Source organism: Artibeus jamaicensis, unplaced genomic scaffold (genome assembly GCF_021234435.1).
Source record: "Artibeus jamaicensis isolate MK-2021 breed Jamaican fruit bat unplaced genomic scaffold, CSHL_Jam_final contig_240, whole genome shotgun sequence".
NCBI classification, from domain to species: domain Eukaryota; kingdom Metazoa; phylum Chordata; class Mammalia; order Chiroptera; family Phyllostomidae; genus Artibeus; species Artibeus jamaicensis.
In genome coordinates, this window is record NW_026521506.1 from 3,674,795 (window position 1) to 3,691,538 (window position 16,744).

The 16,744-nt window shown below is 38.5% G+C and overlaps 1 protein-coding gene across 5 annotated transcripts in view; it reads left to right on the forward strand.

Annotated features, from left to right (window-relative positions):
• GRIA3 (glutamate ionotropic receptor AMPA type subunit 3) overlaps window positions 1–16,459 on the forward strand; it is a 482,288-nt gene extending 465,829 nt beyond the window's left edge. For 2 of the 5 annotated variants that reach the window (XM_037154136.2, XM_053662342.1), the window contains exons 14-16: window positions 6,305–6,419; window positions 8,987–9,234; window positions 14,327–16,459. In XM_037154136.2, coding sequence (XP_037010031.1) covers window positions 6,305–6,419; window positions 8,987–9,232 — 361 coding nt within the window. In that variant the 3' untranslated portion in view covers window positions 9,233–9,234; window positions 14,327–16,459. Of the gene's footprint in view, window positions 1–6,304; window positions 6,420–8,986; window positions 9,235–14,326 lie in introns of those variants that run through there. The other 3 variants (XM_037154138.2, XM_053662343.1, XM_053662344.1) reach the window with 3 other exon arrangements.
• Window positions 16,460–16,744: the final 285 nt, after the last annotated feature.

A 16,744-nucleotide genomic window follows, 5' to 3' on the forward strand; every position in this document is an offset into this window, starting at 1 on the left:
TTTGTATCATTTAGCCTTTGGTAGTATTCATTTATTTATACATCATTTTGCTTAAAGTCACAGAACCTATTGATGATATTTTAAGTGAGGAGTTACATGCCTGTGATTTCCTGAGTGATACTAGGAGCTATCCAGAAAAGGCTAGAAAAGCAAGTAAGCTATTGGGAAAGGTGACTTGTCACCATTAAAACCTAAAATATCTTTATTTAAAAAGTCATAGAAAGAGAAGATAGTTGTCCTCCCTCTACTGGCCTAAAGATAATTCTAATAAGTTTTTTTTTAATTACTACTTACCAAGAAACAAATATTAGTAATTTGGAATGAGGTTTGGATGAGTCATAGGGTAGGGGCAGGGCTTCCAGCTTAGGTTGTGATAAGGTTCCATTTTCATTATCCAGGTATTGTGCTGTTAGAGCAGGTTTTTAATTAATTATGCAAATACATGATTCTTGCTCATATACTTCTTTTATTTCTTTCTGGCCTCCTTGTCTTTCTCTATAGCCTACATATTTACACATATATGTATCCTTCCTAAGGGCTTTATTGAAGATCTTCTGGCATCATCAATTAAACAGACATTTGTTCTTTAGGTGTCCCTGCACAGAAAGGAGAAGTGAAGCCATTTAGAGCATAATATATCCCACAGTCTCTTGGGTTCCTATATTTTTCTGGCCTAGAGCCATATCCATAGTACAAATTCTTATCTCAGCACTTCCAGGATCACCATTTATGAAAATCAACGTGGTTGTTACTGTAATTCACAAGGCTATTTTTTCTTCTTTTCCACTATGAGGAAACTCAGCACCCTGACACCACTCTCTTCACATTTCTTTGTTCATAAGGAAAAATCCAATATGGCTCCAACTACCTGTTTTAAGTATATCCTAAAATTAAAACTGAAAAATAAATTGGAAAGTTCTTTTGAAATACATATATCAAAAATTATAGTTACTTTTAAAAATAGTTTGTACTTTCGCAGGAAAAAATGTTGTTCTTATTATACGTAATGCTGACTGGCTATCACTAAGATAACATTGAACTATGAAATGGCTGGTTGATACAACCCAGCAGTGAGCTGGGAACCTAGACAACCACCATCTGGGGTCTGATGCCTTCAATTAGTAAGTACAATCCTTTGTAGCTGAGTTATTGTCAGGTGTGGATGAGAGAGATACACAGAAATTTGTATCATCCAGTTATGTTTTCTTTAGAAATAGAACTCGTTTTTCAAAACATTATTACCTCCTATTTAAAAGTAATAGATACCATTCCGTGTCTGTTCTCCACACTCAGAAATCATCATCCTGCCACAGGTCAACACTACCTTCCCATGGTTTTAAATGGCTATCTAATTGCCATTTACTTTTACCCTTTCCATCTGATCATGTACATGCTTGTGACCTCATGTACATGTAGGTTAAGTAAACCACTTTATTCTTAGGAGAACTTTACAGTCTTTTCCACCCAAAACACTTTTTAAACAAAATGGAACAAAGAGTCGAAGTTTGTAAACAGTTCTTTGTTTCACTTCCCATTTCTCAGGAACCTGTGTATTTTAACAAGAAATGTTGCTCCAGCTTAAAGGTATACAGTTCTCATGGGGGGAATTTTAGGTAAAAATAACAAAAATATTTCCAGACAGACATCCCCAGGCCCCCTGAAATTACATTAGAAATCTCTCCTGTTCTATCCCTAAGCCTGCAACTCATGCCCTTGTCTTAGGAGGGTTCTCCTCAGCAAAAAGTTCATAGCAAGCCCTTCAGAGAAAAGAATGCCTAACTAATTTCCATGAGGGGAATCTGACCTACATTGTTTAATTCTTTCTGTTCTCTACTGAGGTGAGTACAATAAATATTCCTGACTTATAATTCTCTTGGGTACCAGTTAAGGGCCTACAGTAATTGCTCTGAGACATTACCCTGGAGACATATTGTTACAATACAGTGACAGGCCCCAGCTGCAAGATATGCCCTTGCTAGGTCGATAGTTATCTGGAGTACTGTGGTCCTTAAAGAAAAAATTATTATCTACATCCAAGCCCGAAGAACAAAAATAAGGAGAACTTCTACCCTTATGTGTGTTCCATTGGAGAATGCACAGTACGGAGTTGGTGTATATTAATTTGCTTTCTGGCCTGCTCCATAATTTTCTGTGCAGGCTTGAGCAGATCACTTAACCTGTCTGTACTTCAATTCCTTTTCTTGAAAAGTAGTGACCATAAATTTACCTTCATAGAATAATCATTAAGCTTTAATAGTAGTTATAATAATTATATGAAGTACTAGGCTGAATAACAAAATGCTAAAAGACAGTTATCTATTCAACAAATAATTATGGAGATAACTATTATTCTAAGTGGGGATACAAATACATAAGCCATGGTCTTTGCCCTTGAAAAGTGTACAGTGCAGTGGGAGTTACAACAGATGGGCATAAATAATTAGGCAAGGTACAAGATGAAGGAAGGGAGAGAAAATATTGGAGCAGGGAGCAAAAATGGCTTCATGGAGAAAGTGACTGAAATGATTGAATGTCCACCAAATTCCACTTCTGAAATACCAAATTGTGCGCGTGTGTGTGTGTGTGTGTGTGTGTGTGTGTGTGTGTGTTGGAGGAAAGGTATCAGTAGATTTGGTTGATTTGAATTGGGCTTAGCAGTGCATACAGTAAGGTACAGTAAAAGAGAAAAGTACAGCAGTTTTTCTCTGCTATCTTGGGAATATATTCCACCCCACAGCAACATACTGCTCTAAGACATTTGGCCTTTAAAGTAGTTTTTTTTCTTGGAAGCTATCCTAAACTTTTTAAATGGTATTATCTGTAATTTGTCATTATAGCTTTTATGCTCCTGACTGCTGTTGCTTGAAATATCTGTTTTTCTCCTTCATTTTTGTTTAGAAGTTCCCAAATACACATTGGTTCTCTGTCAGATTTCATAAGTCCTGTGATTTTTTTCCAGTGAAAGATTAAAGTTCTAGAGTATATCATTTGTCTAATTTCTCTAAAGTCTTGGAGCATTTAATGAGGTCTGGATGCTCTAAGGCATGGTTTCTCAACCTCAGCACAATTAATATTTGGAGCTAAGTTATGAGTGGCTGTCCTGTACATGGTAGGGTGTTTAGCAGCATACTGGGCCTCTAACTTCTAGATGTCTGTAGCATCCCTCCACACACTGGTGATGATGAAAAATGACTCTAGACATTGCCAAATATTCCCTGGAGGACAAAATGATCCCATACTGACAACCATTGCTCTAAGATAACCTCCACTGTATTGTGGAGACCATGAGAATAGAGCGCAGTTACTAGCCATTCAGTGGAAACCACTGGATGTCCTAAGGCAGGAATAGGTCATTTACCAGAACTAGGATGATAAATTGCTGACATACTAACCCTATGCATGGTGGCAGCCTAGAATAGGCCTGGCACAGGAAAAACCTTCCTTCCTCCAAAACCAGTGCTTCTCAAAATGTTTGTTCCAGAATTCTGTTATATACTTAAAAATTATAGGGAACCCTCCAAATTTTGTTTATCTATTAATATTTTGCCTATCCAAAATTAAAATAGAATAATTTTAAAAGAATGTATTCATTGATTCAGTGTTAAAATAATAAACCTAATATTTTAACATAATTAATGTACTTTTATTTAAAAATTATGATTTTCCAAAACAAAAATAAATTTGCAAAGAGTGGCATTGTCCTGTGTTCTTGAAACTCTCTTCAATGTCTGACTTAATATAAGAGAACAGGATTGTCATTTCCACTGCTTTCTTCAACTTGTTGTGATAGCACATGGCATGTAGCCTCCAGGAAACTCCACTGTATATCATTAGGGAATAGGAATGAGAAGGACAAGGATGTGTTAATATTATTATAAAAATAGTTTTGACCCCACAGACCCTTTGATGAAAATCCTCCAGGGATTCTTGGGCCATGCTTTGAGAACTACTGCCCTAAACTAACATGTCACACTTTTATCAACATAGATCATTTAAAGGTTGACAAAGTTCTTGAAAACCCAAGAGCTCCAGAGACAGATGTTTATTTGGACCTTAGGTATGAATGCTTTTAACAGACTGCTCTGTTCCCAAGATCTAGTAAGAGGAGCTGTACTGAAGAAATTGAACTAAGTAATTTGAAGAACACACTACCTTGAGGGAAGATAGAGGCTAGTCAGGGCTTAGGCAGTAGTCTGAGTACACTGGATCCTTTGCAATAAGAGGAAGCACAGAAAGGAGGAAGGAAATGGATTGTACTTTTTCCTGTGGTCCCGATGGAATCAGTCATCCATATGCCATCAGAAAGCATCTCCCTTGCAATCTGAGCCTAGATGCCAAGTGTCCAGCTTAAGGCATAGAGCACTGGGGGAGAGGTGATGGTGATAAAACAAAAATAATAATAATAGGGAAAAGAGAGAGATAAGGGAGCCAGACAGTGGAAGTTAGGGGAGAAGGCACTTCCAACACTTATGTCAAGGTCAGAGATGGCCTGTCTGTCCTTTAAAAGTCTAAGACCTAAGTTTCACTGCCTATAATATCTTAAAGAGGCTCAAAGTTTTTAGTATCTTTTGTTTCTTTGCATTCTAAGCATCTATGGTTAGCATTTGAGGAGCCTAAGACTGTGAGCATTGACTGAAGGAACTTGTTTAAAATACAGAAGGACCTCAATTTTCTTGTGAGATACTAAATGGAGATGTTCTGGCTGCCAAGCCCTGCACTAACTGAGAACGTGTCACCTCCCTGACACTAAAAGTTTATAGTTTTTCAAATCTCAAATACTGTGAAATTGCATATTATTTTTAAATGATGATACATTTCTTAAGATATCCCAGGTTGATATTCTCCCTCTGCTCTCAACAGCAAAGTGGGGAAGAAAGGAAATAGGTTTGGGGGACTTATTCTGATAGAGGCCAGATTGCTATGACTACAGGGAATCTTGTCAGTGACAGATATATTGGTGCATTCAACTTATCCAACATAAGCTAAGAAAATCTATGGCATACTCATAATTACATAAATGTGCTGCTTTCCTCCTTGTAAATTAGTGGCATTTAAACTAATATGCACTGGTATTGGCAATATTGTTCACATGAATCTGAACACACAGTAGTTGATTGCCTCGTAATGAAATTATGCCACCCTCTATATATAATGCATTAATTATCTAAAGTTATTAGAGATACTTTATTTAAAATTCATTAGCTCTAGAAAGCCACCAGGGTAAAGGTCATTATTCCCATTTTATAGCTAAAGAAATTTCTACTTTAAAGTTTCTTGTAATTTGCCCAGTGGCTCCAACTACATTCCTTATGCTTTAAGGTGTGGAAGACTAGGAAGCTGAGGCCTAGCCTCCTGGGGATGTACTACCCTCTCAGTTAAGAAAGTCTTATCTTCCCAGAACAGCTTACCTAAACTGTTCCTCTAGAGTGCTACCCACAGTAGCAGAGTCAGTTTGCCATTTTAGGTCATGCCATATTAATAATCTACCTGTAAACAACATGGTTAATCCTCTGGTGACCTGAGTCAATCACAAACATATGACCATCTCAGCGATATAGCCAGTCAGTAACTCAAAAACAATTCAACAGGCCAGTTCTACCACTGCTGAAAGTATTCCTCTTATCTGAAATGCAGAGGTTCACATTATACTTTTAATACTAAAACCAGGATGTGTATAGGAATTCAGCTTATAGAGTGAAGACATGTATGAAATACAGTTCTTTCTGAGTTCATTTTCAGCTGGACAACATATTTGTGTAATAAGAGACAATCAAAGAAGACAATCAGAAGTCATGTTATTCACGCAGAATCTATTTTACTTCTGTTTGGATTCATCTTTTTGTCTCATTTCGCATATGGAAATACTTCCCAACCTGGCTTGATCCCCTTCCCCAGTCCTCCATATAACTTGCTTTCTGTCTGGAAGTACAACAAGACACCCGGTTAGATCAAACCTAACACATCTTCGTCACAAAGCTACTGCAAGCTGCCGCCGACGATTGTCACTTGAGGGGAGACCCTCCTCACCACACACAGCCTGTGTGAGGAGTGCCTTTTTTTCTATCCTCATTATTTAACAGTGTGTGCCGATTACTCAAAGCGATATGGGCAGGCCCTGGTAAATATAGCGTTGCTGTAGTGTTAACTTTTTGTAAGGTAATGCTCAGGTTGCCTGCAGTGTCTAAAATTACTCTGTGGCCAGGGCCCCCTGCTTTATCGCTTTCTATAGTTTTAAAGTAGTTTGAAGCTTGAATAACATAAAATAACATAATATAATGTTATTTATGTTATTTCCCACGTGAAGAACGCCTGTAAACCTTGCAGTATTGAAACTCAGTGAACAAGGCATCTTAGACAAGCTGAAAAACAAATGGTGGTACGATAAGGGGGAATGTGGAGCCAAGGACTCCGGGAGTAAGGTCAGTCGCTGAAGGTCTTTTTGTACTGATTAGCAATCACATTTTGAACCAATGTTTATTTTCTACCCTAAAACAGCTTTCCTTCCCAACACACACCCCTTGACACAGTGGGACCCTTTTATAACACCAGTGTTAAAGGAATAAGGCAAACACCAACCTCAGAGGCCTGCCATGTGACATCAACCATTGACTCTATAGAGCTGTTGTTATGATTATGGGACTCAATCTGGCCCACTGTATTTCCAAATCTATAAAATAAGTAGCTGTGTTATAAGGGGGTTTTACTGTACTTCACATTTCCAAAGTTCAAAAAGAAAAAAGAACGATCCAGTTGTGACAGTACTTTTTCTTAAACTTTTACAGTGTCAGAGACTTTGCAGTTGTAAATACCTTTGGTTATTATTGTATTATGTCAATCCAATCTGAAAAGGGTCAAAGAAGTAAATAACAAAGACTGGTCTCTATAAGCAGAATGATTAGCCTCCTCCCAGCTGCTGTCGTATTGAGTTCAGCATCTATTTGGATCTTGAATCTTGTTAAGTCTGTCACACTTCTCTTTTCCAAAGGTGCCATTTGAATCTCTGTACATAATATTTTTAAAATTTAGTCGCATGCTCCTTAAGGGTATACATTTTCAAGATGACATCACATTGATGAGCATGAAACACTCTTCCCTTCCTCCTTCCTGCCCCCCTTTGTTCCCCTAAGAAAGTTATTTTTAGTTTTGATTTTTGCCTTTCCTTTTTTTGAACTAATATTGTGGTATCAGTTAATTCATCTCATGAAATGCCACTCATTTTCCCTGTGCAGTGAACCATTTTGCTACTGGTTTTCTACACCCCACAACAGGGAATTCTGTAAAACTTAAGTACATGGAACTTGAATCTGTTCTTGCTGCTACAACTTATATAGGTTATGTCAAAGGACACTTTCCCCCCACCAAATACCAAATACATATAAAAGTCTCATGGCAGAGGGAGGGCTACCAGAAATTGGTCCATTTCCTAATAGACTATGGAACATACTTGGAGATAGCCTCACCAGCTTTTTAAAGAAATGATCTACTGTTCCACAAGAGACAAATTCTTACCACTTGTCTGGTTGTCATTCATTCTAGAAGAATTACTATTTGCAAGGTTGTCATAGACATGAGGCATACACCTAACCCCTTCCCATCCATGTGATCCAATTCCAATTGGCCTTTTTATTAAGGTTAACAAGTACAGGACTGGCTCTATGAAAACAGAATCAAGACAAGGCCATATTGTCTTTACATTTAATTCTTTAAATGATGCCAGGACTAGCTCAGCCACAGAGCATTGAGTGTCAGTGATGGCTATCATCTGCTAACGGTGTTATCATTTGAATAAGATTCTCAATTCATTGACTTAATTTGGGTATTCCATTTATTACATTCAGCAGCAAAATGGTTACATTCCTTCTAAAAAGACTACAAACTGCTATTTTATTTTGTGTTTTTCAAAGAAAGGCTCCTGGCCCTTGGTGTGTCCTACCTCAAGGTAGGGCTCAAGGCACCAACTTTTTTCTTTCCATGGTTCAGCAGTTCAGTTTTTGCCTTTTCATACAGGCAGATAGCTCAGTCAGATTCACACAGTTTGACCTGAAAGTCACTGACCAGCTTCCTCAATTTTTCCCCTATTTTGAATAAAGCAAACAAAGCAGATAAGCATAGTTTTTTTAAAATTATTTGCTACATTCCCCAGAATAAAAGCTAAAAATTAGCTGGATTTTTAAAAAAATCACCAGCCTCCTAGAAAAGCTTTCTCATTTGTGTAGAGCCAATTCAGGACCCAATGGGTCCTCCTGACAGTTTTCTTAAACTCTCAGGAAGTTGAAAGGGAGCCAATTCTTTGCGCTATGCCTTTGTGCCAGCAGCACAAAGACTTGCTGCCCTGAGGATTAACGCTTAGCAACCAGTCCCCAAAGGGAGCAATTTCTCAACCACCAGAGGAAAGGGGAGAGTTAATCCTTCTTAAACCAACCCTTGTGGAGCAACTCTCCAGATAAGAATATCAGGAACATCTAACAGTCTCACCTGGTATCTTAAAGACTAGTTGTTGTCAAGTTTGTCACAGGGAGAACAAGAGAGAAAAAGGGGGTGTTGTGGGGCAGAGAGGGGAAAGAGTGCTTCAAGTTTCCAAATGAAAAGAATGCTACATTTATAGAGATTATGTCACAGCTCAACTCTGGCAAATGGTGTTTATTGTGTCTAGAAGACAAATAAATTGTGCTTGTGTTTACACTTTTGCTCCCATGGCCAAGCACTGTTTAATTTAGTTGTTGACACTATTTTGAAGAGATAAAGGATTTAAGGAGTAAAAATAAAAGAATATATTGGTGAGTATCACAACTGTCAACAGAAGCACAATCTATCATCTTGCTGGCCATTGTTAGGCATCAGTCAGCTGCCAGAGTTGAGTCATAACACTTACATCAATATTTAGTTATTTTACAACTTAGAACTATCCTATACTGTTGTAATGTATCATAATGTACCATTGCCTTTGTTTTCCCCAAGAACTAATCATATTGTTCATTTCTCTTAGGACAAGACCAGCGCTCTGAGCCTCAGCAATGTGGCAGGCGTTTTCTATATACTTGTTGGAGGTCTGGGGCTGGCCATGATGGTGGCTTTGATAGAATTCTGTTACAAATCACGGGCAGAGTCCAAACGCATGAAACTCACAAAGAACACCCAAAACTTTAAGCCTGCTCCTGCCACCAACACTCAAAATTATGCTACATACAGAGAAGGCTACAACGTGTATGGAACAGAGAGTGTTAAGATCTAGGGGTACGGTTAAGGTCTAGTAAATTAATCAGTCTTACATTGCTTTGTTTAACCTTTTCTCTTTTTTTGTTTCTTAGTTTTGTTTATTGTCTCAAGCATTGTCTATTCTTTGCAACCATTTGATTCTTTGAAAACAATGGTTGTGCTTTCTTGTCAGGCAATGGTGTTTTTCTAGTGACATAGTTGTAATTATATTGTGGCCTGTGACTCAAAAGAAAAAAAAATCTCTAGAGCAGCACAGTTCAGTAGAAATATTTGTGAACCATATATGTAGCCATAAGTGTAATTTTAAGTGCTCTAATAGCCACATTTGAAATCAATTTAATAATATATTTTATTTAGCCCAATATATCCAAGATATCCTTTCAACATGTTATAATTGTAAAAATAAATGAGATATTTTACATTCTTTTCTTCATACTAAGTCTTAAAATCTGGGGTATATTTTGTATTCATGGCACATCTGACTTGTACTAGCCTCATGTCAAGTACTGAATAGTTATATGTGGCTAGTAACTATCATATTGGACAGTGCATCCCTAGAGAAAGCAACTGTTCTGGAACCGGTGTTAAAATGAGAAATGCAAATGGGGCACTGCCACCTTGAGAAATGCAATGTTTCCATGGAGGAGCAGTAGTTCTCTTAAGCATAAGCCTGAGACAATTTCTTTAATCTTTGAGTTCTTTCATTGTCCCTTTGTTTGAATTAATATTCAGGTAAGCCTTTCCCAAAGAACAATCTAGGATCCTTGCTGCTGGCTGCCCCAAATTCATACTTAGATGAACCTGACTGAGGCCTCCCTGACACTGGCAGCTATAGCCAAACCCCACCACCACCATCACCAATAACTCAGATGTGTTCAAAGGCAAACTTGAATTATGATAATGCATTTATCCTGGAAGTATGTAAAATAATATAGTCTTGTTACCTTCAAGTGCATCTGTCATCACTAACACACCTCTCTTAAGTGGAATAGAACATTTAGCAGCTTCACAGGCCTTATTTTTGACCTCATGAGTTAATGTCAATGTGCTTGAATTTCTACAAATGCATTTTGTTTCTGTTTTGATCACCTTATATTTCATGTTGTGAATCTAAATTAAGCTGGTTTTTAAATAACATTTAATCAAAATAAATCATTTGTCTTCACCATGGAAAGAATTATATTGTTTCATAAAGTTGATGGTTGTTCTTTTTTGCTGCACACTGCAAACTTTTGCCACAATGTGTTTAGTACACTGAACTAACCCACTGACAAAGTGTACAGTACATGGATTCATTTGTAATTAGCACTGTTTTCATGAAAGCATTTAATGTGCTAATGCACTTAAAATACTTTATTCTTGATTAGGTTATATAGGCCCATCACAGTTTGGGGCATATTATTTGCTTTTTCATAGGATGGTACATGATTTTAGCCTAGCTTAATTATCCCAAATTCTGAGACACTGGCATCCAAAGAAATAACACACCTAAAATCTACATAACATTTTCCAAGTGCTCTCAACTCTATTGTATCATTTGAGGCAACGTGTCAGAAAGTATTTTCCCCTCTAAGTAACTAAGATCACACCAAGTGACTTGTTTAAGGCAACACAATTAGATAGTGGCAGTTCTGAAACCAGAACCCAACCCTTCTTTCTCCTATAGCTTTATTCTTTATTAAACCATTTTGCCTCTAATCACCCATGGCCTGGTAGTCCCTGGGAACCTTGACATCCCAGTGGGATCCTATCAGAGAGCAGATCCTAAGTTTATGTCCCACTTGTTTACAAAAAGTCTTGAGGGACTGACTTCACCAAGCCTCCATATGCCCCATTTATGCACTCTACATGAGGCTGTATATTCAATCACTCCTACTTTTCCACAGAAAGAATATTTCTGAAACAAAAGGTTATCAGGGCTCAGGGTCACATAGCCTCCAGACCCTCTTTACTACCAGCCATTCCATCTGAGGATCTAGGTCCCTACTCCCCAACTATTATAGCCTCAGTGTCTTGTTAAAGCCTCAGAGCAGTGGTTCTCAAATGTCAGTGTCCATGTGAGTCACCTGGGGATCTTATAAAAGTTACCCAGGGATCTGATTCAATAGGTCTGGGATAGCACTTGAGAGTCTACATTTCTCACAAGGTCCCAGGTCATGTTGATGCTGCTGATCCAGGGAGCAGTAATATTCTAGAAAAAATTATCTTAGAGCATATAACTTAAGGAAAGAAGGGAAGTAATGAGGGAGGAAGGAACAGAGAGACAACAGGAAAAGAGAGAACAGAAGGAAGAAAGGAGGAAATAGAAGGATAGGAGGAAGGAAAGGAAAGGAAGGGAAGGGAAGGGAAGGGAAGGGAAGGGAAGGGAAGGGAAGGGAAGGGAAGGGAAGGGAAGGGAAGGGAAGGGAAGGGAAGGGAAGGGAAGGGAAGGGAAGGGAAGGGAAGGGAAGGGAAGGGAAGGGAAGGGAAGGGAAGGGAAGGGAAGGGAAGGGAAGGGAAGGGAAAGGAAAGGAAAGGAAAGGAAAGGAAAGGAAAGGAAAGGAAAGGAAAGGAAAGGAAAGGAAAGGAAAGGAAAGGAAAGGAAAGGAACTGAGATGAGCAAACCCTTGAGCAGAATGTTGTCCTAAAGTAGAGACTCAAAATATCAAACCTGAGAAAAGAGCTGCAGAAATTAACTTGATACAAGTTCTGGTTCTGGCTGCCATTTAGTCATCTTGGTCGATCCATTTTGTGAAGCAAAAATTCAGGCTACTTACAGCAAAAATCACATTTTAATTGACACCGATGCAAATATAGTTACAGCCCAGTTAGCTAGCACCTTGGCAACATCCCTCAGATGAAAAGCAAACCTGAGAAATGCCTCTGCAAACAAATCTGTCCTCCAAGCCTATGAGAAGTCTCCAGACCAGAAAAAAAAGTGCCTCAAAGGATGCCAGAAAAGCCTTACATGTGCTAGTCAAGAGGCACAAAGCAGGCTGGGCCTGATATAGAAACCTCTCTGTTGTCCCCAGTTCAGTGATGTAATGTAAGAGGAATGTTGGTTAAGTGAAGACTGAGCTCTTCATCCATTCATCTGTTATTTCCCGAGAAGTTCTGGTATATCTGCTAGTGACTTCTAATTTGTTGCCTAGTATTAGATTTCCAGTTCAATTATTTGGCCTAGATTTGTCAGGGTCTACTCAGGGGCACAGATATGAAGAGACACCCTGAGATTTAACTTTTATTGCTAGTTATCAGAGACAGCCATGGGAGTTTATGATACCATTAATTCTTCAGGGAAAATGATTCAAGGACAAATCACCTGCAAAAATATGATCCAGGTGAAATCTGGTTAATAAAAAGGCATCTTTGAAGGAGGAGGAAGTCCTCTGTGGGTGAGAGTTGAGTTAAGATTTTTAGACTCCTTGTGGGATGATATGCCTCAGCCCCAGATCCAGCACCCACTAAGGAGCAGATGGCCTCTTGACTCCCTGCTGCCTCTCTGAGTTACTGATATACCATTGGAACTGTGGTTCCCCAATCATGCCTTGGCAGGTGACCAACTGCCAAGTGTTTCAGATTCACTTCTAATTGTTTTAAGAAATCTTTTCCAATTTTTCATTACTGTTCAGAACTACTTCTACCTTCTTTGGTTACTTCAAAAATATTTTTTAAATCCTTCTCATTTTCAAGACTTTAATGCTGAAAATGCATGCTGAAGTGAAAGAAAACAGTATCATTTTTTCCTCTAAGACAGTCTTCCTAGAAAATATTAAGCTGGTTCATGCAGCCCATTTTCAAAGTCACCAATCTCCCTTTTGCAGCCTTTACATAGACATTCTTGCTGGGGAAATTTTCCTGCTTAAAGACTTTATCCTATATTCAGTGGAAAACACATTCTGGATAACTAAAGTGGTGATGTTCTTTGTTCCCAAAGAACTTTTACCTCGGTGATAATATGTCATCTATCCCCATTTAAAAGAAGGAAACAGAGGTACTGAGAGATTAGGTGACTTTCCCAAAATTATTCAGCTAGGTAAGGACATGCTATGGCCAATGAGAAGAGAGGAGGAGACTTTGATCTTTCTGCCCTAGATATAAAATTTCTTTAAGCTGCTGACACTGATATGACTCAGGAGTCTGAGCATCCCAAGGAAAAGGTTTATTCACTTTCACATTAGTCTTCTTCTGCCCACTATGGGGCTTTTGGCCTTCAAGTGCATCTTTGACAGTCTTCTTACTGACACTTTTATTCCAGGGCCAGTGGTAGAAAATGATTATGTCATTCTTTGGGGATAAACTTCATTGTTAGCTCAGGAGAAGAAGTGTCCCATTAGTGTAGAGGTAAAGGGTGAAGGGGGGATGTGAACTTGAAGAGGAGACTGTAAAATGACCTCAAGTTTTCAGAGCCAAGAACAAATGAATCCTGTGCACTAGTTAATGCCTCCAGGAGGAAAGTTACATCAGCAACTCAATCAACCCACAGTTATCAGGGGTGCCCCCATGGGTGCCAAGGGTGCCAAGCCCCTTCATGGGTATCACTGTTCTGGCCATTTCCTGGAATGTGCTTTCTCTTTAAAGTCTCCATGCTATGTTCAGATTTTAATAACTAGGTTATAGGTATTAAGAAAAACAAACTGTTACCTTTCTGGTAATGACCAAAAAATTTTCTTCTCACAAGCAAATGGATTTCAATTGAGCAAGCCATAGAATACTATTTACCCTCTGTACCAAGTAGCAGTCCTTGGTCACAGGTTCTGTTATTAGAATACACTCCGAAATACAGTTGTCCTGAATGTCTACATTTAAATACTACTAAGACTTTCCAGTATATCTACATCCTAAGTGACTAACATCTTGATTTAGACTTCATGCAATGCCTGTATATTCCTTAGTGCAGTGCATAGCAGTGAAGGAACTGAATTTATTAACTTATTGCAAAGCATTTGAATTAGGTGAAAGAATCTAAACAGATTTGTTGCCTAAAGCCAGTCAAACTGGGTGCAGTCTCAGAGGTGTCACTTTGAGAAAATAGCTGCAGTTCTTGTCCAAGACAGACTAAGCCATAATAAACTTCTCAGTTCCCAATAAAAAGCCCATTCAAATTTAAATTCCCCCCTTGCTTTTGCAGATCCCCTCCCACCAGAGGCATGTGATGAGAGGAATCACCGAAAACGTGGCTGCTTCAAGGATCCTGAGCCAGAATTCACTCTCCTTGGTGTCGGGCATGACACGAATATTGCTGATGGTGCAATGACCTTTCAATAAGAAAAACTGATTTTTTTTTCCTTCAGTGCCTTATGGAACACTCTGAGACTCACAACAATGCAAACCATCATTGAAATCTTTTTGCTTTGCTTGAAAAAAAAATTAAAAAGAACCAACAAAAAACGGACATGCAAGATTCCAGTATGCGAATAAAATTTTATTTAAAAAAGTCAGTTCAACAAAAGCCATTCTTTGATACCACTGCACAATATACAGACACCATGTTCTTTAATACACACATACAAATTTAAAATTCCAATTCAGCAAGTAGGCCCATCTTAGCTAAAATAATTTCTCTTGAAAATAAAATCTTTGATTCCCTGTGTGTGGGAAAACAGACTGGCATTTCTTCTAGGATCTGCTGACCAGATGTTTTTGGTATTTCCTGTTGGTGATGATGTTCTTTCTGTACACCCTATTTCCTTTCAATGTTGCTGAAATGTGTATATCCTTAGAATGTAAATGCAACAATTAAGAAAATTCAAACACTTTGAACAAAAAGGGACTAAATAGTGACTTCTCTGTGTTGTTGAAATGGTTCTGTGAAAATGCTTTGATAACTTCCCACTCAGTGAAGGGATGAACAGAGTTTTTGCAATTGACTTTTGTGTGTAGTGAGGGAAGGGGCATAATCAGGCATACCTCTCGGTGCTTTCCTAAAACGGATCCCTGGGGCTTTCCAAGAAGCCTGGAATTTCAACCCACAGGTGTTTTTCTTGCTTCAGTGTACATTTTAAGTCAATATAGCTGAGTATTTAGCATTGAGGTGAGGGAAATGCTGCCTATACTCCCAAATGTGTTTAGAATATCTTTCTCAGAAACAACACTGTGTTTAGCTCTGCTTTCTCTGCTAAGTATGCCTTTCAAGTGTACACCACCGAGACAGGACTGCATTGCAGGCAGGCCAGTGGATGGACCACAGTTCTCAATTTGACAACTCTTGCTAGGTCTGTCTTACCAGCTGTTGCCTCTTACTGCTTGCGGCTCTCCGTCAGACTGCATGTGTCCTTTTCTAGTTTGCAAAGAATAAAATGCATTCCCAAACCTACTGCTAAACTGAGGACCTCAGCATCACTCCCAGGTCCTTGCTTAGAGCAGTCTCTCTACTGACTCTCAGATCGCTCCACTGCTCCATGGGCTATCAAGTAACTAATTGTGTACCTGCCGCTGGCATCATCAGAACAGTTGGAGGAAATACTCTCCACTCACTAATTAGCTCCTATATAACAATGTATGCTTTCTGTAGTTCAGTAGTTTGCTCTCATCCGTGACATTCATTGGGAAGTTTCCAGGCTGTAAAAACTAGGAGCTCAAATTTATTTCCTAAGTGTGACCTTTAGATGCTTAGTTGACTCGCTGCATATTTGCTCTTGTCTTCAGAAAAGAAAGGAAGAAGTCTCATCCAACGAAATGTTTCCAGAAAAGTGTAATATAAACTTTCATTCCAAAAAGTGTGTCATAAGTGAATAACTCACCTGTCAAATTTGAAATGGTATTGAACAACAACAACAACAACAAGGAAAGCTGTTGTGTTTCTGTTTTGTTTTCATGAAACTGTGATTTTCAACTTCTGAATGCTATAATGTCCCAGTGCGGGAAGCCAATGCTGTGCAATTATGAAGTTGTATAAAACAAACAAACCAACCTACACACAAATATTTGCATAGGCACTGTATAAAGAGAAATGTACATTTATTGACTCGAATCAGTTTTTCAGAGAGGACACTTCACTGAGAATGAAGAGGCGGGTAAATTGGTTTGTTATTTTTTAAAAACTTGCATGTTTAAAAAATTGATTGCTTCAAATTTCTGCTACTAACTTCAAGCTATGGGAGTTTGGCGGTAGTCACATGAAGATTTTTTTCCAATTCTTTTCTTTTGTTGTTAAAGATGTACTTCAGTGAACAGAAAAATTGCCAAGCAAACTAATGGCCGTAAAAGCGTAAATTGCATGTGTGGGCATAAATTACGGAGCCTCATTGCCATGAGGTATTGTACAAAGTTTTAATACATTTTGTAAATAAAATTGTAAAGAAATAATTCCCTTTCTGTGCTTTGTGTAAAATTTGTTTGGATGCAGATGCCAAGAAGTAATTGTTCACTAATTTACTTACCACCAGAAGCTTTGCCAATGCAACAATCACCTCAGAGGTGGTTTTCACAAAGCATTATGCCTCTTCCCACCCCAACTGCTACTGCAGTCAGAAGTGGAACTGTACCAAGAAGGCCTTAGATTAGGTTGGTAACAACCACAAACAGTGAGACTGGTGTCTACAAACAT